Here is a 25986-nt window from a genome sequence, read left to right as displayed (position 1 = left end):
TGTGTGTGCTGAGGTAAGTAATATTTTCACTATTTTCCATTAGGATTCACTTTCCACGTGATCTTCATCAGAACTGTATTCTTGATTCTCCTCTTCAAATTCATCAGCAGAGTCCTCCTGATCCTCACTATATGCCTGTAAATCTTCTGCTTCCAACGTGCCTTGTGAGCTCCTATGGAGACAGGAGGATACGGCGCACCTATAAGTACATCCTCATTACTCATTCCATTTATAAAATTGTTATTTTAATAGTTTTCCTTTAACCACTTAAGGACCAGGGCTGTATTGGCTGATCTGTGCTGCGTGGGCTCTCCAGCCCACAGCACAGATCATGATTGTGGCAGGGCGATCAGACTTCCCCCCTTTTTTCCCTACTAGGGGGATGTCCTGCTGGGGGGTCTGATCGCCGCCGCACTGTGTGGCCGAGCGGGGGCTCCTCAAGGCCCTCCTCCGCAGCGATACTCCTCCCTCCCTCTCCCTCTGGGCAGCACAGGACGGCGATCCGTCCTGTACCACCTCTAATAGGCTTTAGCCTATCAGACGGCGGCGATCCCCGGCCAATCAGAGGCTGGGGATCGCCGATCTCCTTTACGGCGCTGCTGCGACAGCAGCACCGTATGATGTAAACACAGGGGATTTCTTCTCCGCGTGTTTACAATTAGCCTGACACCCTCCGTGAACGGACATGGTTTCCGCGGAAACACCACTTCGACCTGCCGACGCCTATCGGCGTTAGGCGGTCATTAAGTGGTTAATACCATATACATAAATAGGTACATGTAAACACAAACACATACTGTACATACATACTATACATGCAAAGTCTCTGTACACTGGTTTAAAGTGGACCTGAACTCTTCTTGCACGACAAGGAAAACAGAGTGAAATGCATCCTGTGTGTTTTTGGAGAGAAGAGCCTGTCTAATTCACCCTCATTTTCAAGTAATCACAAGTGTAATTTGATCTCTCAGCTGCTTCTGCCCATAATTTCAGCAGTCTCCACAGACACAGCTAATATGTATACACAGCATGTTAAAGGGAACCTAAACTGAGAAGGATATAGATGTTTCCTTTTAAACAATACCAGTTGCCTGGCAGTCCTGCTGATCTCTTTGGCTACAATAGTGGCTGAATCACATACCTGAAACAAGCATGCAGCTAATTCAGTGTGACTTCAGTCAGAGCACCTGATCTACAGGCTTGTTCAGGGACTGTGGCGAAAAGTATTATTTTAAAAGGAAAAATCCATATCCTTCTCAGTTTAGGTTCCCTTTAAACCTTTCCCTGCTTCCATAAAAGCAGGAAGTACACACACTGCAGATTTAGTGCAGGATTTGTATCAGCTGTAACAAAGAAATTTCGATGGCTGCGTCCGCGGGAGGGATTTTTTTTAAATAAAACTTGTTGTAATAGTTGTAGCTAGCACTAGGCTAGCTACCAGTCTCCCTCAAGTCCCCCGCACCTCTCTGATCCCCCCGATCGCTGCCGCTTATATTTACCCAGCCACGATCCCGCGAGAGCCGCAGCCTCCGCAATCACCATCAGTCGTCGCTATGGCGACGATCGGACATGACGTCATCGACGTCATGCGCAGTCCCGATCCTCCCCATAGCGAAGCCTGGAGCTGATTTAGAGGCTGCGCCATCGCGGGATCCCGGGGGGGGGGGGGGGGGATGTATTGCGGCAGCGTTCGGGGGTGATCGGAGGGACTTTGGGGACACAGGTAGCTAGCCTAGTGCTAGCTATAACTATTACAACAAGTTTTATTACAAAAATCGATCCCGGGGTCATGCGATCCTCTGCGGCGGTTACCACCAGGAGGGTTAAAGGTTATTATGCTGTTGCGTATCTTTTAGAGCAGAGAGGAAGTTCTGAGTTCAGGTCCGCTTTAACACCTTGCAATATTGTGATCCTCAATTCAAATATCATACCTATAACTTTCATAACAAAACACCTCGCTCTTATACATTTATTTTTTCACCTAATCCCATAGATTGTATGTCAATTTTATACACTTGGGAGGCCACTGGCCTGGGGGTCTGCCGGTCGTTTTGAAGACAAATGCCGTTGTCACCATGCACTCGATCGAACCCTTGCGAACAAGATTTTTCCACCATTCCCAATCGATCCATTGGACTGATTTCGACCAGAAATCGATTGAGTAAACGATGGGGCAGATTCTCTTCTGATTCTATAAAACGATTGAATCAGGAGGTTGATCAGGCTTTAATACCGCGTAATGTATGGGCACCCTAACTTAACTGTATGCAATTTGCACTAAAGAGAGCCTGAGGTGGGCTAAAAAAAAGTAGGCTACCTGATCTGCGGGGCTGAGCGGATCAGGTAACCCCCCCCCAAAAAATACAGCAATGGCCCACTTTCACTTGACGACGCTAGTCACGGTGCTGCACTGAGAGACTGTGTGTCTCTCACAGCATGCAGGGAGGCGGGGGAGCGGCAGTGGGTGCGGCCAAGGAGACTGGAAACCCTGCAGAAACGCTCCTGGCCCCCTCTCCCATATGTTTACCTCCAAGATAGCGACAAATATTGTCACTAATCTCAGGGGGCTATAGCGTGACGGTGTGTGTGTGTGTGGGAAGGGGGGGGGAGTTGGTGGCAGAGATCAGCGGTGTGGGGACACAGAGGCATGTCAAGAGGCAGAGAACAGGCCCCTGTGTCCCGTCTGCCCCCCTAAGATCCACCTCAGGTTCTCTTTAAAGTGGATCTGAGACAAAATGTTGGGTCATTACTAATGGCCTTCTCACATACAGTATACTGTATTAAACAGTCACTTTTTACCCTTAAAATCCCCCCCCCCCCCAATCTCCTAATAGACTCTAATGTCATTAGCCTCTCCCCATCATCTCCTCACCGCCGCAGCTCTCCTGGTTCCAAGGTTGTCAGGAGCACCTCTCCCAGAATAGCAAATAGAAAAAAAAAACACACAGAAAAATTGCATGCCTTTGTAGTTGTGTTTTTAAGATGGTTGTAGCCTCAATTTGATACAGGAATCCAAATATCAGAGGTTTCGCTAGGTAGCACTCTTGTACTTTCTATTTATAATGCTGTGGATGCAATACAGTCATCAGGAATTTAGGTAGGGGGAATGGCAATCAGATGGATCCATAGAAGCAGACTACAATTCCCAGAATTACTATAGAAAGGGTGTAGCAAGGGGTAACAACAGAGGCAGTGATTGTGGCAAATACAGGGGAGATCGCACACAATTTGCCTGCGTTTCGCCAACTGCAAGGTTACCATGGTTATCATTGTAAAGCAGACGCCCCTTTTCCCAGATGCAATCAGGTTTTTAGCCAAACGCAAACAGTGTATGCTGCATTTTTCCTGCATTTGCGTTAAAATCAATAGGATTGCAAGAAAATTGCATGCCAATGCGATAGTCTTGGGACATCACTGTTTAATCACTTTCTAACCCTTGGTAATTTATACACAGGGTACCCCTAGCCTTACTGAACAATACTGAAAGGACATCTATGTGAACTTACCGCTCATCATCCCCATCATTTACAATCACGTTTTCCTCTTTTGTGCTGTCATGATGCTCCACAGCATCAGTTCTGGCCAGCTGTCTCTTTGTTCTCATAAAATCATCACTGAGCCCCAGGTCTCTCAGCAAACTGGAGTAATGCTTGTCTGTACTTACAGGAGTCTTTTTCTACAAGGAGTCCAGAAAAGACAAAAACAATGCATTATCACAGAAATCCCTACACCTAAATGACATGTTTATCATTCACAACAGCCCTGATTTAGGGAGAGCGACAGAAAGCCTGTGTGAGCCAAGCAAACCTGGACTGGATTCTTTTGAAAATGCTCAAGTGTCAGGAGTCAAACGTTTACAACCATTACCTGGAAGCAAGGGAATTTATGCTTAACCTGTTAAAGCCCCAGTATTTAAAGGGACTCCGAGCAGTGCAGAAACTATAGAAAGATGCATATCATTTTAAAGCGCTCTTTCTAATGATATATAAATCACCACCCTACGTCTTTTAGTTTTCGCTATTTTCGCGATTGAAATTGCCGCGGCCGCGATTTCGATCGCGAAAATAGAGAAAACTAAAAGGTGTAGGGCAACGATTTAGGTGTCGTCAGAAAGAGGAGAAAGAGAGCTTTAAAATGATATCCATCAAGCCATAGTTATATTGTATTACACAGGACGACACTTTCCCCAGTGTCAGCAGCTCCATTTTGCTGAATGCAGCTGCTGACTTTGACAAAAAGTCGCCCTGTGTAATACAATATAACTATGGCTTGATGGATATAATTTTAAAGCTCTCTTTCTCCTCTTTCTGACGACACCTAAATCGTTGCCCTACGCCTTTTAGTTTTCTCTATTTGTGTGATCGAAATCGCGGCCGCGGCAATTTCAATCGCGAAAATAGCGAAAACTAAAAGGCATAGGGTGGCGGTTTATATATCATTGGAAAGAGGAGAAAGAGAGCTTTAAAATGATGTGCATCTTTCCATAGTTTCTGCACTGCTCGGAGTCCCTTTAAAGGGGAAAGGAGGTGCTGAAGCGAGTGGTCAATTTACAATCGTTAACCCGCTGCACTCAAACACTCACAGCAAGCTGGAACTCAAGAAATGATAAAATCAACTAGATTGCAAGCTGTATTCGGTTGCACAAATGGTGGATATTAGCTTCCAAAATGGTTTGCATGCAAAAGCATTCTGAACTAAACCCTTTCACTAGCATTGAGGTTCCTTCCCTTCGAAAGTACCCCAACTCTGCTCACACCAGTCAGCAAGCAAGCAAAGATTTATATAATGGTGTGAGCAGTGCAGTTTGTCACTCCCTGGAGATCTTAGACTGATTTATGTGTTCACTTTAACCACTTGCCGACTGCTCCACGCCAATTGGCATGAGCAGTGCGGCAGCCCCAGGACCACTCCACGCCCATTGGCGTGAACTGTCCTCTAAAGGGCTAGCAGGAGATCGCGCGCACGCTGCGCGCGCATCTCCTGCTCGGGGGGCGGAGCTCCGCCCCGCCTTCAGTCTCCGTGCGGCGATCGCCGCTCGGGAGACTAGTAGACGGCGGATTCGCCGTCTAACTGCTTTGTACAGCGCTGCGAACTGTAACTGTATTGCTGGTCCCCTGGAGGACAAGAGAGCGATCGGCTCTCATAGGCAGAAGCCTATGACAGCCAATCGCATGATTGACCGGCAGGGGAGAGGGAGGGAAAGTAAAAAAAAAAAAAAAAGTGGGGTTAACACCGCAGTCCTCAAGTGGTTAAACGATACCTTGACATTAAATATATTTAAAAAGGACGTTGTGTGTGTGTAGTTGTGCAGAGGAATACCGCACCTCCCGTGCCCTGGCGTCACCCTCCGCTCTACGCTGTTCTGTATTGCTGGTCGGCGTGTTAGGTGCCCTCTGACCCGGACATACTATGCTGCGCATGCACTTCGGCGCCTTGCAACCGTGTTCCCTGATGACCCCATATGACGTAAGCATGCATATCGGAATTGCAATAACAATTACCTTTCCAGGCTAGTTTGTAGCCAGTTATGACAACAGGCAGCTTAAAGAAAACCTGAACTGAAAATTAAAAGTCAAAATAAGCATACACAAGTCATACTTACCTTCCATGTAGTCTACTCCTCAGTGTCTTTCTCCTGTCCTGCATCCTGTTTGTTCACTGTGATCAAGGGAATTTTCCGTCCTCCATTTTGAAAATGGCCATTACCCATAACAGCTTTCTGGTCAGCACACTGTTAAACTGTAACATCGCCCACTTGAGCCATAGGGTAACATGGACATTACCTGGTAAATCAGTATTTCCTCTCAGCTATAACTGACAGCAACTGATATATTTCAGATCTGACAAAATATTGTCAGAACTGGAAGGGATTATTGTCAGAAGAAAATGGTGAGCTTCTGAAAGGAACTGATGGCAAGGTAACTATGTAATGTTCATTTGAAGTTACCTCATGTGTTTATTTTAAATATTTTTACTCAGTACAGGTTCTCTTTAATGGAGTTCTCCTTTAGCACACGACTCCAGCAGGTACCCCCTAGCTACATGTGGAAAGAACTTACCTGTCTAACCCTCTCCAGTAACAGTGGTGTTCGAGACACTCGCTCCTTCATAGCATCCAACTCTTGCAGGTACTCCTCCATCCTTTGCTTCTCATTTCTCCTGTTGCAGAATTCCCAAGAAAAATATATTTTAAATCTTGCAAGATTTAAAAATAAAAAAATTATGAATTTAGATAGTGTTTTTATTTTGATTTGTTCTATGCAGAAGTTACCTCCATTGGTCTCACATAGTAATTTAGGTCACAGTCTCAGCCCTCGTCTGCAGCATTGATAAGGATGTGGTAGGTACCCATACACTTTACAACCATGTGTTATTTGTAATACTACCACTCAACACTGATGACTCAGTCTGGAGGAGAGTGGTGGAAAGCCATGGCCACTCTGCATCATTATACTAAACATCTCCAATTCCCTGCAAGTAGAGGGAGGCCTCTTGCTGCACCTGTCTACAACATCAATGATTAGGTAGAATAGGGTGCTTTTGCTGGACCACTTTGCTCCTCCTTTCTGTGCACACCACCTCCTCCACACGTTGCTCTTACTTTCTTTCCTCTACTTTGCTTACTCAGTCTCTCTCTTTGCCACTTTGCTCTCTTGCTTTCTCTGTGCCACTTTATTTACCACCTCTAATATTTTACTCTCCGTCTATTTCAAAGTTCACTTTCCTTTGCTCTCCCCCTAATGTCCCTTGGGTCCCTGCCACATTCCTTTCGGTCACTCTCTCCCTCCACCATCTATGCTCTTATTCTGCCACTTTAGTTTCTCTCTTTCCCCCCTACTTAGCTCTTTCATTGTTTCACTCCCTCTTGCTCCCCCCGCCCTGCACACTCCCTATCTTCCTAACCTTAGGGCTCATTTACACTCGGATCAAACCCAGCTGAATCTGCAGCGTTCCCCCACAGGTGAGTTGGGCTGGGAAACGCTACTTATACCTGCAACAGGTTGCCACCCGAATGAAACTGCTTCTGGATTCTGGACAGCATGCTGCAGTTTTCCACCGCACAAATTTGAATCCCTATAGCCATGCATGGCTAAATTGGTCCATACACTGGTTGATTTCAGCCATTTATTTGAAATTGATTCTATCAAATCTATCAATCGATCGATTTGCGGCGATTTCGATCGATTTGATCTGACAGGATCAGATCAGCAGCAAATCGATTCCCCATAGAGTTGCATTGGATCTGATGGTCCAATAATGCATTTAGATCGATTTCCAATAGATTTCATTCTGAAATGTATTGGAAATCTGTTCCTAGTGTGTGACACACATCACATAGATTTCTGGCGGATGCCTGTCAAGTCCAATCTGACAGGAATCTATCTGATGGTCGAATCTGCTGCAAATCTATAAGTGTATGGCCACATTAAAGCCCCATCTACACCATACAATTTTTGTCCGATTCGATTAATTGATTCGATTCAATACGACATGCCCGATCGGGATTCGATTCAATTTGCCATTGTTTTGCAATGGCAAATTGAATCCCGATTGGACACTTCGGATTGCATCAAATCGAATCTATGAATCGAATCAGACAAAAAAATTGTATGGTGTAGATGGGGCTTAAGCGATTCAAGCTGAGGCTTAGCAGCAAAACAAGTACTGCAGCCAAATCTTAAATGGGTGCGGTGCCTGGTGGCAGTGGGCCCTAAAAGGGATCCTAAACTGAGAAGGATATGGATTTTTCCTTTTAAAATAATACCAGTTGCCTGACTCTCCTGCGTCTCTAATACTTTTAGCCACAGTCCCTGAACAAGCATGCAGATCAGGTGCTCTGACTGAAGTCAGACTGGATTAGCTGCGTGCTTGTTTCAGGTGTGTGATTCAACCACTACTGCAGCCAAAAAGATCAGCAGGGCTGCCAGGCAACTGGTATTGTTTAAAAGGAAACATCCATCTCCCTTTCAGTTTAGGTCCCCTTTAATGCAATTACAGATATAGAGAGTATTTGATTATTTTTATTTATTTATTGTATTTATAAAGCGCCAACATATTATGCAGCGGTTGGTCATAAATGCCTATTTCCGCTTTCCGATAAGTGTTTTTTTTTTTATTTCTGTGGTATGTAATTTTTCTTTCAATAAAGTTAGTTACTGCAATCGTAAAAATATGTTTTTTTTGGTGGATGTATGCTATTACGCGGAATCCGCATTTCCAATCAGCAACCACGGTAAACTTCTGCATTCTCTGACTGGTCTAACACTTCTGAGTCTTCAGATTGGCCTAAAATTTCCATGGCAATGTGGTATTCTGCGAGTTTCCACTTACCGATTTCCACCGCGGAAAGCCAATTTCCAATTGGAAGCGCTGTAATCTCGATCCCTGATAGAGAGAGATAAAGCAAACTTGCCTGCTTTCAGTTTTCTTTATTGTGTTCTGTTCTAATTCAAATTGTAATCTCCGATTGATAGACATGAACAGTCTTTTCCCTGCATTGGACTTCCTTAGTGGATTCCAGAATGACTTTTGGCTCCCTTGAAAGGTTTGTTATGCTCCCCTTTCAACAGTCATTTTTGACTTGGTGCCTTATTTGTGGCTACAAGCACTATTAGTCACTGCTATTTGGCCCGGGGAAGTGGGTATGCACCCACGAAACGCGTTGCCAGTGCAATAAAATTATATTAATACGTGAATTTGTCTTCATTGAGGTAAGCCACCTCACTTTTTGTTTTTAACGTATTTTATCTTCTCTGGGCGCCTCTTCCCCCTTTACCATTTTTGACTTGGGTTGCAAGTAAAAGGTTTCGAAGGTATGACTGTGGCTATTGGAGGTGTGTGATGGAGACTACTGGGCAGCAGTGTACAGTATGTGAACGTCCATGGTGACATTTCCCTCACATGTTTAGAGGCAGGGCTGATTCTAGCTACAATGGAGCCCTGGGGCAAAAGTAATTTTTTTGGCGGCCCCCTGACATCCCCCTTCAAACCAAATCAAACCCAGGTCCCCTGAGTCATCTGCCACAGCTTGATCTAACCCCTCAATCACACTGTATCATAGTTTATGGTGTCCATCATACGTCCTCTAAACAGCATTTTTGGCTTCCTCATACTTTACCTTCTCCTCTCCAGAGTAAACACACAACATCTCCACTCTCATGGGCCACCATAGCTGGAGGGGAGGAGGGGCACCTTGGAGATGGGAGGGGGGGCACAGGCAATTGCCCGATTTGCCTCTATGGAAGCGTTGGCCCTGCTTAGGGGGTCCTTCACCTTCCTCAAAGTTGAAGACAGAGAGTCCTTACATTACCAATTATTTCTTTGTAAGATTAAAAGATTTTCTGTAAAACATGGTTTTCTATGCATGGTTATTACCTCAGATCTTTTAATTTATCATGCAAGTTATCAGCTCGCTGTGGATGGACAGCCTTAACTTTCCTATGTATACGTTTCTTCAATATTTTCTCTCTTTGCGTCTTCCTCGCTTGGATCCTTTTTTCTTCTTCTTCTTTTTTTACTCTTTCTTCAAGAGACTTCCTGGGTCGGGACATAAACTGACTAACAATTGCTCTTATATCTAGGGACACTGGTGTTGGAACTCCAGACCTCGAGGTCCATATCCATGCCGGTGTTTAGGGTGGACTGAGAAATGGAGGAATGCGTTCTACTTGATGAACCACCTTGCCTATCCTGATTCAACCCCATCAATTTATCTGAGCTTAGCGGAAAATGTGTGAGGACCTGGGCTCTTGAGGACTGGAGTTCAACATCCCTGCTCTGGGAGGACTACAAGGTTCTGCGAGGGTCACACTGGAAGCGGATGGATCACTAAGAGGCTATGTTTCTTTACATTAAATCTACTGCTCTGCTAACTAAGGTAGGGTCTACAGGTTGCGTATTTGTAGCAGGAATTCACTACGGTTCGTAGCTTGCTTTGAGACAATATGAGGCACATCTATACACATTTCAGCATCATTTGCATAAATAACAGTAAGGGCACTGGCACTCATGTGATTCCGAAGACAGGGAATTGCCTAATTACATGTTACATGATATAATGCATGGAATGACTAACAGAAGAGTGAGGAGTATATAGTCATGTTACTAACTGTCCCTAAGAGGAGCTCATAGACTTATCCCTACAATATCATTCTTATGTCCACATCATAGAGAAGGGTCTTTTTTTGTGGTGGTGTGTGTGTGTGTGTGTGGGGGGGACTTCTGTTTTTGGGATGTGGGAGGAAACCGGGGCACCAAGAGGAAACCCACACAAACTTTGCGATTACATACAAACTCAAGTTAGCAGCATTTCAGCTAGTAATAGCTCAGAGAGGTGATCACCATAAAGGATGTCAGTGGCAATAGGAGTCACTTGTGTGCCATTGTCCTTAATATTTCATAGCAAAAAGAGCATAAGGTTCCATTCACATTATAAGTGGCGGAACGTTGCATTGTAATGCACTGCTACATTATGTGATACTTGCCCAAATTAATTGGATTGAATGGGGCCAGTACACAAAAATGAATGCGGCAGTATATTAGGGCCCATTCACACTTAAAAGCACAAACCGCCAACGATTTTTGTGGGAGTGATTTTCCCGCGATTTCACCCGGAAACATCACTGGACACTGCGGTGATTTTTCCGCGATCGCGTTTAGCACTTCTATAGCAATGAAACGCGATCGCCGGGAAATCGCCTGAAAGTGGTGCAGGTGACTTTTTAAAACCCCTAGCGTTTGAGCGTTTTGCCAAAACCACGGCAAAACGCTCTAGTGTGAATGGGCCCTTACAGTGTACTATGCTGGACTGCACTGATGTGGCTTCCATGCATGTCTAATGTCCTTCTGCACACAACATCGCCTCAATTCACTAAGCTTTATCAAACACTTTATTGAACGTTTGATAATTAACCGCATGAGTAAAATTTAATTTTGAATTCACTAAGGGGTTATAGATTTATTGAATGTTTTATCGCTAAAATGTTCAATAAGTCTATAACCCCTTATTGAATTTAAAATTAGATTTTACTCATGAGGTAAATTATCAAACGTTCAATAAAGTGTTTGGTAAAGCTTAGTGAATTGAGGCGATGTGGGATGCCTTATTGTTTTACCGTTTTCAGCAATCTACATAATATGAATGGACCAAAATAATTTGTCAGTTATAGGAATCATCCAACATTTGGAAAACCTGTCACACGCACTCTCCAAAACACAAGCTCTAATCTATAGTTATAGCAATTTTAGAACAAAAAATAGAAATTCCATCTAAATTACTTAAAGAGAGTCTGAAGCGTAAAAAATTAGCTCTTTTTACATTGCAGTCGTCTTCAGCAATAATGACATAGCTGAAATGCCGCATTCCCGCGGCACAAGGTCTTAACCATTTATGCCTCCAGGACGTAGTACCTACGTCCAGGAGGCCACGTGCGCGTCCGCGCACTCCCGGCCGCAGATTCGGTAGCCCAGGAATCAATGTATCGGGCTATGGTGCCCGATCACTGATTCCTCTCCCCCGATGAAAAAGCGACAGCTTCTCTCGGAAGCTACGCTTTTTCTGAAGCTATGTCCCTCTAAGCGTACATTGTACGCTTAGAGTGACGTCATGTAAACAAACTTAAGATTGCCATCTTGTGGCCAAAAAGTAAAACTACAAGTAAAAGTAAAAAAACATTACAATACACAAATATTTCCCCAAATAAAACACTATTTATATCCCACCCTCCCAAAAATGCCCACATAAAATGTTTAATAAAAAAACAAAACAAAAACACATTACTATAAAAAAAAAACAAAAAAAAACAAAACACAAATATTTACCTAAGGGTCTAAACTTTTTAAATATCTATGTAAAGATGAAATATTTCACTCTATTTTTTTTTTTTATAAGCTTGTAAATAGTGATGGATGCAAAACGGAAAAAATGCTCTTTTATTTCCAAATAAAATATTGTCGCGATACATTGTGATAGGGACATAATTTAAACGGTGAAATAACCGTGACAAATGGGCAAATACAATACGTGGGTTTTAATTATGGAGGCATGTTTTATTTTAAAACTATAATGGCCGAAAACTGACAAATAATGAATTTTTTCATTTTTTTTCTAATTCTTACTGTTAAAATGCATTTACAGTAAGGTAGCTCTTAGCAAAATGTACCCCCCAAAGAAAGCCTAATTGGTGGCGGAAAAAACAAGATATAGATCAGTTCATTGTGATAAGTAGTGATAAAGTTATAGGCTAATGAATGGGAGGTGAACATTGCTCGGATGCATAAAGTGAAAACGACTGAAGGCTGAACTGGTTTAATCACCCTGAAATCCCCGTGGCAAAATTCAGGGCTCCTTCCGGGTAGAGGCAGAGCTTTGTGCAGTTGCTCTGCCTTTACTCGCGTCGATCTCCACCTCCTCCCACCCCTCTCAGTCTTCTTTCACTGAGAGGGGCGGGGAGAGGCGGAGACTGACTGGGCTGGAGGCAGAGCTACAGCACAAAGCTCTGCCTCCCTGGGCAACAAAATCCACAACCTGGAAAATCGTGGATTTTTGCCCCAGGATTTTGGAGGGATAAAACCTTGTTGCGCTGCGGCAATGCGGCGTTTCAGCTCTGGCATTAATGCTAAAGAGGACTTTCTTTTACGCTTCAGACTCTCTTTAAAGGGAATCTGAAGTGTAAATAAACGTATGATATAATGAATTGTATGTGTAGTAAAGCTAAGAAATAAAACATTAGCAGAACAGATATGATTTCTAGTACAGGAAGAGTTAAGAAACTTCAGTTATCTATGTAAAGAGCTTATCTGAGCTCCATGACCAAATATAGTGGTGGACAGCACTGTGTTTTGAAACTCTTATCTCAAATGTATCTCATTGTCTCTTGTTTGTTTATGATTTTCCTGCAGAGGAAAGTTGCAAAGGTCATTAGCTCTGCTCGTTGAAATCATTTAAAATGCTGAGTGTAATGTGTAAAACTGCATATATTAGAGGATGATGCAATGTTACAAAAAAAGATATATAACTGAAAATAAAAATATGAGACACTTTTCTTTGCTACTAATCTTCTATTAATTATGCTGGATCCCACAAAAAATCTTTAAAAAAATAAACACTATTATTACCAGTTTCCTATGGGCAGGAAGCACCCCAAAAATAGCATTACGAACCTTACAACTACCAATTGCTGAAGGGGGATTAGCCTTACCCGATTTTCAAGTTTATTATCTTGCGTCCCAGCTGGTGCCTATACAGCACTGGTTGAGCTCAACAAGAACACACTCAGACATGAATACGGAGGCGGATATGGCCACCTCCTACGAAGCATTATGCTCAGCTATTTATAGAGGCAAAGTCCCCACGGGAAATGAGGGCTCACATCTGATCCAACACACTATTAAGGTATTTAAAAGGACCCAAAAGCTATGCGATCCTTCCCCTGGCACCATATCCCCTAATCTGCCCTTATGGCACAACGACCAACTCCCAGAACTAAAACAGATTACAGATATTCATTTCTGGTGCAAGGCAGGTATCAAATATATCAACCAGTTATACTGTGAAGGCTCCTTTAAGGATTTTGCCACTCTGAGGCAGGAGTTTTGTCTCCCACCTCACTCGCTTTTCCGCTATTTTCAAATCAGACATGCCCTTAAATCCCAACTTGGCCTCCATGGGGTTGTACTAGCTACAATGCCACTAGAATCACTACTTCTACAAAAATACTCTAACAAACAAACATCAAGGTACTATAACTTTGTACTACTGGCTAAACAGAATAGCAATCGCAATAACTATAAACGCGGGTGGTCGGGTGGGGGGGACCTTACTGACTCGGAGTGGGCAGAATTTCAGGACACATATTACAAAACGGTTATAACTTCAAGGGATAAGGTAATTCATATTAAATGGCTTCACCAAGCTTATTTATCACCAGTCCGAATGGCAAAGATGGGAAGGGGCGCTACAGATTCATGCTTTAAGTGCACAGCGACAAACGCTGACTTTCTGCACTGTGTGTGGCATTGCCCCAGGTACAAACTTATTGGAAGACAGTAACTCACTTCCTATCAAACAAACTTAAGCTCCCCGTTGTAATGTCATTTCAATCCTGCATGCTGGGAATTTTGGGGGACATAGGTTGTGGTACACATAAGAAAACCTTGATACGCATTTTACTGTTCTATGCTAGAAAATCCCTTACTTCCAAATGGAAGCAAAGCTCAACACCTTCGCTAAAACAGTGGAAGGAAACAATAAATAGTATACTACCCTTATACAAACTTACATATTAATCCAGATCACAGTTTACTAAATTTGATAAAATCTGGAGCACTTGGGTTGATGCATCTGATACGGTAATACCTCACCTTGACATTTCTGTAATGATACAGGACCTTCATTGATTATACTGCTAACTCTGTTACAACTATCTATTTGATTGCTTATCTATAGCCCCAGTTAAATGGAATGAGGCGTCATTTATTTATCTTGTCTTGGTAAACACAGTAACTACTCTCTTTGCATGAATCTCTGAAGTAATCTCTGCGCTATGTTATGATACAAGAATAGGTAACTTTGTAAATTGGCGGAAGAACACCAAATGTTTTGTGACTGTTGTATTGTGATTGTCTGTTAATTTGTAACCATATTGCAAAAATTTATAAAAAATTCTCTTAAAAAAAAAAAAATCTTCTATTAATTATCCATACTACACATAGAATTCATTATATTAGGTTTTATTTTTTCGCTTTAGTGTCACTTTAAGATCACTTTAACTGGAGGTACCCATATCTCATTAAAAACTTACCTAATAGCTTTCTCTCTTCTTTTAGAAGATGCGGTGAACCTGGGACTGAAAGATGGAGTCTCTCCACGTGGAGATAAGAGCGTTGAACTCATCTGTGGCTGGCTCCTAGGCGATTTATATGGCCAACGAGCCTCTTTTAGATGTTCTTCATCAGCTTCAATGTCCCTAAGAATTTTTTCCCTGTGAGAGGAAATCTTGTCAGTGCGCAGGTCAAAGGGATCACAGATGGTCACATGCTTTGAGCTTTTACTTTTTGAAAGGCGTTCTTGGTTATTTTTATGGTGAAGTTGAAAATTTGGCATCTTGTTAATTTTAGGCCTGTGCTCACGTTCCTCCTCCGGCATGTAACATCTTGCTTTGTGGCTTTTTGTGCTAGATCTACAAGCTAGTGTGCTGGTTGGATAAGAGGAGCTATACAGGAGTTCCTGGGACCTCATATGAATCCGAATGTCTCGGTACAGCTCTTCTTCTTTACGTCTCTCATTGGCAGATGTGTCATATACTGACTTTGGAACTGGTCTTGCTTTGAAGTGTTTAAAATTCTGGAGTGAATCTTGAAGCTCCGCAAGCTGCATCTTTTGTAGTTCTTTCTTACGCTCATCTCTTTCAATGAACTGGAACGGTTTCTGAGAAGCCAAAAGAATCTCCTTGCTTCTTTCTTTTACAAATCTTCGCCTCTCTTCATTCCTTTCCACAATCTCTTGGTAGAGTGGAAGATACACAGAAGCTGGAACTGGGTTTGCCCTGAATTTCTTTTGACATTCTGCTTCCTCCTCCAGTCTCTTCTTCAGCAAGTTGTTCTCCAGCTCAATTTCTGACTTGGACTTAACACTAATCTCCTTTTTCTTGGACTCTCTAACAGTCATCTCAAAAGGCTCTGGAATGGTGACCCTATGTGACCACTCTTTAGACTTGCTTTTGTTACTTTTACGTTTGTAGGTGAGCTTGTCAGGTTCTGTGTCCTTGATGTAGTCCTGAACACTAAATCCATTCCACATTTGATGGATTATCTCTCTAGCCGAGGTAGAAGCTTCCGTGTCACAGCTGTCTTCTCCATCCGACTGTTCACCAAAAGATGCAGCTGATGATCTGGAGGAGACATTCCAGTTGCTATCTTCTTTTAGTAAGTAAGTATTCAATTCATCAGGCTGAGGAGGCTTGTGATCCCATGCTGGCCTTAAAAGTAAGAAATTAAAGAAATAGCAACACTTGAAGTCTTCACAATAGCAACGATATCAATTGCCTTAATATCTCATCAAAATATTTAAATATAACATTCAACTCTTTAGGTGAAAACACGAAGTAGAACCTTTTCTCTATGCTGAGAAAATGGGGTTAAACCCAGTTGTCCATGCTGCAACTATTCACTTTAGACATGAGTTTCCCACTCAAGAAGTACATGAATAAGGGGCACTTTAGACAAACGTTTCCCACACAGGAAGTACATGACTAAGTGCATGCGTTTCCCACACACTAAGCACAGGAACAAGGGGAACATAACAAGGTTATGTTTTCATTTATTTTACAGAAACCTTGGTTGTCTTCCAGGAAATAATTAAAACATATATGCAGATTACTGTTGCATCAGCTGATACACGGTCCGCATGAAATAACGCTAAAATTGCTTCAATAATTGTCTACAGAAGTGACATATCAGATAATCTCCAAAAAGCCAAGTTCAATCTTTGCAATTACTCAGTGATAGCAAATCAGAATCAATGGGACTTCAGCTAATCCCCATTCTTTTACAAAACATTTTATTGTGATAAAAAATATTTTCCTTAAACACATATCAGATGGTGATCTCATCTCTAAAAAATAAATATTCAAGCTCAGTAATTCCTCTCGATAGTGCTACATAATTACTCTAGCTCTACTACAAAGCAAAGTATTTGTGTTCAAATATAACCTGAAGTAACCATGAGTTTTGTGAAGTGAAATTTACTTCCTTAGAAGCACAGTGTGTCTATATTTTGTAATAAGGCGAGATACTCACAAGCAGCCCATGCAAAAGCATATTACATGGCCCGAGTGTATATAAAAACTTAATTGAATGGTTTTCCTCAAAGGGAGCTGAAAAGGCAACCATTTGGTAAAAATCGGCGTGTATGTCCTCCATATAATCCTGCTATAAGAGATGCTCTTACTTAGCACATCTTGGAGTTCTCTTTTAAGCAGTAATGCAAAGACTGACACAGTCACTGAATTACTTTAATTTATGAATGGATCGGGTGACAGGTGTCCCCAAACCTGCACAGCCATATCTGCTTAGGGGAACAGCAACAAAAAGAAAAAACAAAAAACTTGACCACAAAAAAATCAGACGTACCAGGATTGATTATTTTAAGATAAGCATCATGAGAGCTTCACATAACTATAACCACCTGTTCTGGAGTGAACTGAGAACCTTCATTCACTGGCACATTGCTGGCTGAATTACAGTTATATCAGACATTGCCCAGCAGTGTCTAGGGGCCAAGGCCTGGTACACACCATGCAATTTCAAGTCAGATCAATGTGTCAAACTGATAATTTCCAACAGGTCCAATCAGCTTCTGATCGATAATGGTATTATTATTATTTTATTATTATTTAGTACTTATATAGCGCTGACATCTTACGCAGCGCTGTACAGTGTATATATTGTCTTGTCACTTAACTGTCCCTCAGAGGGACTCACAATCTAATCCCTACCATAGTCTTATGTCTATTATGTGTCATGTAGTGTATGTATCATAGTCTAGGGCCAATTTACTTATCTGTATGTTTTTGGAATGTGGAAGGAAACCGGAGTGCCCGGAGGAAACCCATGTAGACACGGGGAGAACATATAAACTCCTAGCAGATGTTGACCTGAACTGGGAACCAAGCGATGCAAGGCGAAATCGCTAACCACTATGCCACTGTGCTGCCCCTGATCACTACTGCACAATATTGAACCAGTTATGGATCAGGAGCAGATCGGACCTGTTGGAAAATATCGATTCAACCCATCAATCTGTTGGGAAATTGCATGGTGTGTACCAGACCTAATTTGCAGGTGGTATGCTAGCTATAGGTGTTTGCCAGTGAACTGATACATATATGGGTGCTTCTATGGTTGAGGTTATTACATAGGGAAATTCTGCTAACATGATTGGCTGTTTCAACAGTTCTCCAATGATAGCACCCTCTTCAACTTTCAGGATTCTAATAGATATAGATAAGCACGCCCCCACACTATTCGGCCAATTACAACGCTTGATGAAACAGCGACCAATCACAACAGCAGAATTTCCCTATGAGGTGTCTCGCCTCAACCATACTATACATACTTAATGTATAAATATGCATTTTGTTTCATTTTCAGAATGACTATTTGAGGCTTCATTTCCAGTGTAGTGTTAAATTTTCGTGTCCCAGAAAAATCGTACAAGACTTTTCTGACTGGTGAAAATTTGCATGTAAATTTGTATGCGTTTTTACATGAAAATGCACATTAGTCAAATTTTGCATAGTCTGCCTAGTAACAGCTTAGTCACGACTGCGGTCAACTTACTGTAACCATGAATTTAATGCGAATTTTCGCACAAATAACGCAAACATTCGCATTGCTATGAAATGCCATTGCAAAGCATTATTCGCGAATCGCAGCCAATACGCATAAAATATCCCCCCAAAAATTAAGCAGGCTCTCAGATTTTTTTCTGCATACGAAAAGGCTTACGAAAATTTGCATTGGATGGAAAACGGCCCCATTTTGTTGCTAACTAATGAGAATTTTCTAAGCAAAAAATCTGACACAAAACGCACAAGTGGAAACTTAGCCTAAGGCTAGGTTTCCACTTGTGCGTTTTGTGTCAGATTTTTCTCTCAGAAAATTTGCATTGATTTGGCAACTAATGTTTGTGAATGGGGCTGTTTCCGTTCAATGTGATTTTTCTTACGCGTTCGTTCGCATGAAAAAAATCTGAGGCCCTGCATCATTTTTACGGACATTGCGTATGATTCACGTACAATGTTTTAGATAGGCAACGCATAGCAACACGAATGTTCGCATTAATTGCACAAAAATTCGCATTTGAGCCATGGTTACAGGAAGTTGTCAGCAGTCATGACTAAGCTGTTAATAGGCAGATTATGTTTATTTAACTAATGCGCGTAAAAATTTACATGCGAATTTTCACCAAGCAGAAAAATTTTACACTTTTTTTTTGCAGGCGAAAATGTCACGCTACAGTGGAAATGTAGCCTTAGAGTTTTGACTGCCAATAATAGTTTAGCCAGGCTATTAAAAAGGTAAGAGAATTTGTCATCTGCATACCGGAAGCTGCTTTTGAAATCAGGATCGAAACTGTGGACTCCTTTCAGGTGGAGTTTATTTTTGTACATGCTTTGCAGCTGTTCCATGTTATGGACGTGGGCATCCTTCAGTCTCTCCAGCTGCATGTAATACTCTTTGTCTGAGTGATGAATTTTGGAAAGGTCCAGAATCCATTCCTTACAGTCTGTCGTGGTGTAAGGCTGGTCTCCATCATCTTCAGAACAGGAGATGAGATCATCCTAGCGAGCAAGGGTATTTGTTAGCTGTGGACATCAGTTTGTCAGTCAATGCTCAGGTGAGAACAAACTCATAGCATTACATTGACAAGAGCTTTGAAAATCACTAGCGCTTAGAAAAAGCTCTTGCAGTGCGAATCAGCCCTTATTGAAACCACTAACTCCAGGAACCCAAAATTGCTCCGAATCCTAAAGCCCAATCTACACGATGCGATTATTTGTGTGATTCGATTACGATTCTATATACAATCCGATTAAATCCGACATGTTTGATCGGGATTCGATTTGATTCAATTCGATTTGCCATTGCAAAACAAAGGCAAATCGAATTGAATCGAATCCTGATTGTACATGTCGGATTTAATCGGATCGTAAATAAAATCGTAATCTAATCGCACAAAGAATCGTATCGTGTAGATGGGGCTTAAGTCTACTCAGAGCTGGGACAAGGACCTCCAGCACCCAAGGCTGAGACACCAAAGTGCGCCCCTCCATGCCTCCCACCCCAGCCATCAAACACTGATTGTTATTAGACTAAAGGCCCGTACACACGCTTGATTTGTAGGAACGAGGGGTCCGTCAGACCCTCCCACTGGGCGGGTGTTCCAGCGACAGTCCGGCATTTGTACAGTCTGTCAGGCAGACTGATAAGGCTGTTTCTGAACGATCCACAGAAACAGCCTTATCAGTCTGCAGACAGACTGTACACACGCCGGACTGTCGCTGGAACACCCGCCCAGCGGGAGGGTCTGACGGACCCGTCGTTCCTACAAATCAAGCGTGTGTACAGGCCTTAAAACCTCATCTACACTGTACAATTTTCCTTCAGATTGGCTCTATTAGATAATTTTCAACTGGTCCTATCAGATTGCAATAGATTGTGGGTACTTATCAAAGCCAAATCTATTGCAAAATTTCTCTGAAACAATTTGGTTCTCTACACACGATGCAATTTCTTATTAGATCTAACTAATAGATCTGTCTATCTGATGGAATATTGTACCGTGTAGATGAGGCTTTAAAGGGAGCCTAAACTGAGAAGGATATGGATTTTTCCTTTTAAAATGATACCAGTTGCCTGGCTCTCCTGCTGATCCTGTGTCTCTAATACTTTCAGCCACAGCCCCTGAACAAGCATGCAGATCAGGTGCTCTGACTGAAGTCAGACTGGATTAACTGCATGCTTGTTTCAGGTGTGTGATTCAGCCACTATTGCAGCCAAAGAGATCAGAAGGACTGCCAGGCAACTGGTATTGTTTAAAAGGAAACATATCCCTCTCAGTTTAGGTGCCTTTTAACCTCCTTAGCGGTAACCCCGTGCTACACACAGGGTAGCCGCCACAGAGGATCACATGGCCCCAGGACTTTTTTTTTAATTGGTCGCATACGCTTTAGCTAGCGATTCGCTAGCTTAGCATATGCACAAAGTTGCTCCGGTCCCCCGCGATCGCCCGCAATAACTTCCACTATACGTACCCCCCAGCGTTCCCACGCCGACGCAGCCGCCCAATCGGCTCCAGGCTTCGTGATGACTGCGATCGGGATTGCTGCTGACGTCATCTCCGATCATCGCCATAACAACTCCGGGAGCCGACCGGGAAACTGCGCTTTCCGTGGGATCGTGGTGGGGTATGTATAGCCGGCGGCGATTGGCGGGCATGGGGGGTACCGGAGCAACCTTTAGCATACGCTTAGCTAGCGAAATGCTAGCTAAAGTGTTTAGAAAAAAATTTTGGAGCAAAAAACCTCCTGGCGGACACAGCCTCAGAAACTGTGTACCGCCAAGGGGGTTAATGCTAGGAATACACTGTGCGTTTCCGCAGCTCAATTCTGCTGCCTGATCGATTTCCCGCTCGACCCCGCAAGCGATTCTCTTATCTTCTGCTCGTTTTCCTTATCTTTTTCCATTGTCCCCCATGCGGTCTCGAGCACGGAATCAATCGGGTGGGTGATCGGACATGTCGGAAATGATCAATCGAGCCATCTAAATGGTTTGTACCATCTGTATAGTTTGTACCGTGTATTCCCAGCATAAGCCCCATCTACACATATAATTTTTTGTGCGATTTGATTCAATCCGACATGTCCGATTGGGATTCGATTGGCCATTGCAGACCAATGGCAAAATGATTTGAATCCCAATTGAACATGTCAGATTGAATTGAATCGATGAATCGAATCGCACAAAAAATTGTATGGTGTAGATGGGGCTTTAGAGGCACCCTATGGCCCCCAACACCTTAATCTCTAGTTATCTGGGTTGCAGTCCCTGCCATGTATCCCCTTTTCTTATTTCTCTCTGCTTCAAACACAATAGGTAAGTGATAGATAGGTGAGTGAGTTGTGTGCCCCCTCCTACACTGCGCCCTGAGGCTGGAGCTTCTTTCGCCTCTGCCTTGAACCCGACCCGAGTCTAATACTTCTTGCCAGGCTGTAAATTTGGTACAAAAATCATCCCACTCCGACGCCTCGGTTTATAAAACCACCAACTCCAACTCCCACTCCAGGCACCGAAAAATTGCTCTGACTCCTCAAATCCGAAGCCCTGGTTTTCTCCTAGATACCCCATTTCTTACAAATTAGTGTACACAACCATATTGCAATGATGTCCTGCTGGGTCCCTTCAACTAGACTAGCTCCTGCAAATTTCCTATGCCTTTCACACAAATAATGCAGCAGGACCAACATTTGCGCCTGGGTAAAATCGTGTTGCAATCACTCCGCACCCCTGAAAACTGGACGGTGACTTGCAAGCTCCTTGCACTTTGGGAATTCGCAAAACGCTGAAAATCACAGCCAACAGAGAACAGCCCTCATCCTCACAAACCTTCTGCACTTGCTATTTTTAGACAGGTTTGCTGTAATTAAGTTGTATGTGTGTTCCAGGGGTTGGTGTGGGCAGTCAGACAGCTAATCCAGCATAGGAAGCTCTCCTCACCCATCCTCGGTCTCCTCTGCAGCCAGCCTGGCGCTGCCTGTCCTCTTCCAGCCTTTCGTACAGGGGGAGCGGAGCTCGGGTGTGCGGGTGGACCGGGGTTTGCAGGCAGGCTGCAGCAAGCACAGCTTCCCGATGAGACTTCGCCATCATATCCGCCTGGTTTGAAGTCCACCGCTGCCCAGCAACCGTGAACGCTACAGAGAGCGGGAGGGGACAAGTTTACGCCAGCGCGCTGAGATCAGGCGGCACGTAGGAGACAAAGAGCCACTGATCTTTCAGTAATCCACTTACGCCATCTGTTGCCTGTGCCCCGAGCAGGATCAGAGCCACAATGGGATTTCCACAAGCACCTGCGGCATAATTACTGACACATATGGACTGGAACTGTACACTCACAACACACCAGCATTACATAACAATGCAGTCAGATATTCCCAGAGGAAAGTTCTGAACCTGAAGATCAGCAAGAGCTGGCAACAATTAACATCCTTATAACTTGTTTCCAAAGCACATTGCTTAGGAGTACAATTTGATGTATAGCCCTCATTTATTCCTCACATTCACTTTCTAACCAGCTCTCTCAAAAAACATACCGGATTTGACTTTATTTTTTTTACACCAAGGATTCTAAAATGATAGCAGTGCATGCTCTTATGCAGGGCATACACGGTGCATTTTTTTTTTTTTTAATCAATCGAGCCCCTGGTGGCTCGATTGATATCTGACGTGTCCGATAACCCGCCGGATCGATTCAGCGCTCGATACCGGCAGGCAGGACAATAGAAGAAACGAGCGGAAGATAAGAAGCCGCCCGCGGGTACGAGTGCGAATCGATCCGGCCGCGCGTGGGGACACACCGCAATCTACCGTGCGGCTCGATACACGGTACAAACGTACCGTGTATCCCCAGCATTAGGCCTTATTCACATTGCGTTTCAATCTCGTTGGGCAAACTTGGCCCTCCAGCTGTTAAGGAACTACAAGTCCCACAATGCATTGCAGAAGTCTGACAGCCACAGTCATGACTCAAAGGCAAATGCATTGTGGGACTTGAAGTTCCGTAACAGCTGGAGGGCTGAGTTTGCCCATGCCTGCTCTAGTGTGAACGAGCCCTTACAAATACTTCTTTGTGGTCTACCAACAGACTGGCACCGCTCCAATCATCCTGAACTCAGCTGCTTATCTCAATCACGTTTCTCCTTGCACATCAGACCTTATCTCACCCCGGACACTAAAATGATGGTGCATGCTCTTATATCGCATCTGGACTAATGTAACATACTACTTTGTGGTCTACCAACTAATAGAATGGCTCAACTCCAGTCTGTATTGAACTGTATGCAAGTCCAGTACTGAACCCAGCTGCTTGTCTTAATCAGGTTTCTTCTTACTCCTCCTCTCTGGAAAGCCCTTTATTTCATTGGCTACCAATTAACCAGAGGACCAAATCCAATCTCTTAAAGTGTACCAAAGGCAAACCTCAGGCACAAAATAAAATACTAACTCAAGAAGAGGAAAGCCTCTGGATCTTATAGAGCAGGGGTCCCCAAACGTTTTGTGTGGAGGACCGGATCAACATACTTCAGACTGCTGGGGGGCCGGATGATACATAAAATGATGAAGAAGTCTTTGCAGGCCAGACAGTGAATCATACCCAGGTGACAACCTGCAGTCCAATTGGACAGCAATGTCACCTGATGTGGAATTTGATTGGAAACCAGCGAATTACTGTTTTCTGGCTTTCATGTGGATGGGCACCAAGCAATGCTATTCTACATGCGGACCTCCAATATTTAAAGATGTAGCTGACCACATCTATAAGTAAAACTTTTTGTGTGTGTGTGTGTGTGGGGGGTGGGGGGGGGGGGGCGGTAAAAAAGCCTCAGGTGGCCACATTTTGCCCACGGGCCTTAGAGAATCTGTATTGTTAAAATCGCACAAAAGTAAACATACCAGTGCGTTAGGGGACATCTCCTATTACCCTCTGTCACAATTTCGCCACTCCCCGCCGCATTAAAAGTGGTTAAAAACAGTTTTAAAAAGTTTGTTTATAAACAAACAAAATGGCCACCAAAACAGGAAGTAGGTTATAGAAAATACATCCATACACAAGCAGGCTGTATACACCCTTCCTTTTGTATCTCAAGAGATCATTGTGTGTTTCTTTACCCCTTCTGCTCTCATGCACTGAAGTTTCAGGCTGCTCTTTTCTTCTTGCAAACAGCTTTGCCCTTGTCTGTAATCCTCAGTATGTGAAAGCCCAGCTAGCTCAGAGGACGATTTATCCAGCTTGTAAAAGATAAGAGAGAATCTGCCATAATCTAAATAACACAGGCAGTGTGCAGAGAGGTGCCTGGAGGGGGGAGATTCATCACAGAACCACAACACTGAAGAACTTGGCAGCCTTCCAGACACAGGCCGACAAGTCTGACAGGGGAAAGATACATTGATTTATTACAGAGACTGTTATAGTAGAAAGTGCTGTAGTAAGCCAGAACACATTAGAATAGCTTTTGGAACTTGTAGGATGATAAAAAACAGGATGCAATTTTTGTTACGGAGTCTCTTTAAGGTGCATACACACACAAGAGGAAACGACAGGTCCGCCGGACCCTCCCGCTGGGCGGTCTTTTAGCCAACAGTAGCACATGTGTATGCGCTGTCGGCGGACTGATAAGGCTGTTTCTGAACGATCCGCTGAGTTCCCCTTGTTTAGGCATCAGAGCGATGTGATTTTTAGAGAAACGCAAGTCCTGCAGCATTTTTTGAGGCGATTAAGCCTCAATGTTAAGTACAAGAAAATCGCTCTAAAAAGCGCTGAACAGAGCAATTCTCCAAGCGCTTTTTGGTACAGTTAACTTTTAGGTCAAACTGTAAAAAAACAAAAAAACCCCAAATGCTCCAAAAATCGCTAGGCACAAGTCTGAAATCGCTTTGAAAAAAATACTAAAATACTTTGAATCCACTTTTTCTCTGTCAGTGAGGCCCTGCGCCCACTAACACAGCTTTTGTCCACTTTTCAGTTACACATCAATGTTACAGATCCTGAAAAGCGGACATCTGCGTTAGTGGGCTCAGGCCCTGAGTAGGTCCAATCTAGTATTCAGTTAAAGACATGGCCCAGTAATAAAACAATGTTGGGACAGCCAATACTGCCTCTGATTTTCTTCCTATATAGGACAATAGCTGCTATCCTAATTTACTGTGAAGTTTTTGGAAGAAGGGTCTCAGGATTGGAATTGGCAGCATTTGTATCAAAAAGAGCACTCTAGGGAGAACATTTATTTTCAATGGCTATCCTACCAAGCCAGGTAATACCAAGTGATAGCCACCTAAGCAAGGTTAGAGCCAATGGAGGACAAAGGGTGAAGGATGCGATTTTAGGCACAGCTACATTTTCGGTTTCAAAATGTTTACCGCTTTTCAATTTTCAAAAAGAAATAACATAACGGTCAGTAAAAGATGTACAAAAGTCAAGAAATTTAACAGCGTAGGCATATACAAATGGGCTATAAAGTATATATAGGATTACGTAAGTCGCGCCAGTGGCTTAGCTACAACATTTTCATATTGCTGTTTTGTGCCTGCTAGAAGGGAGACCAGAGATCCTAATTTAAAATGCAGGCATGACCTTTACAGCGTTTGTGTTCAACGTCGCAAACATATAGCACTGAAACCCATGGCGGATTTAATAGGTCACTTTGTTAA

At 43.2% G+C, this 25986-nt stretch overlaps 1 protein-coding gene across 2 annotated transcripts; it reads right to left on the bottom strand.

Moving 5' to 3' along the window:
- FAM161A (FAM161 centrosomal protein A) lies at positions 1 to 22470 on the bottom strand. Of its 2 annotated transcripts, XM_068232380.1 has the most exons (6): positions 22279 to 22470; positions 19105 to 19343; positions 14802 to 15977; positions 6060 to 6159; positions 3507 to 3676; positions 1 to 172 (listed from the first exon to the last, which is right to left on the bottom strand). In XM_068232380.1, the coding sequence occupies exons 1-6, from the start codon at positions 22426 to 22428 to the stop codon at positions 40 to 42; spliced, it is 1968 nt and encodes a 655-aa protein (XP_068088481.1). In that variant the 5' UTR covers positions 22429 to 22470; the 3' UTR covers positions 1 to 39. The 2 variants fall into 2 exon arrangements, with proteins under 2 accessions (XP_068088481.1, XP_068088482.1); XM_068232381.1 differs by lacking the exons at positions 1 to 172; positions 3507 to 3676; positions 6060 to 6159 and adding an exon at positions 8723 to 9537.
- Between the last annotated feature and the right edge of the window lie 3516 nt (positions 22471 to 25986).

Source organism: Hyperolius riggenbachi, chromosome 4, assembly GCF_040937935.1.
Source record: "Hyperolius riggenbachi isolate aHypRig1 chromosome 4, aHypRig1.pri, whole genome shotgun sequence".
NCBI lineage: Eukaryota > Metazoa > Chordata > Amphibia > Anura > Hyperoliidae > Hyperolius > Hyperolius riggenbachi.
The sequence above is the reverse complement of the archived record's forward strand: the minus strand, read 5'-3'. Positions and strand labels throughout refer to the sequence as shown.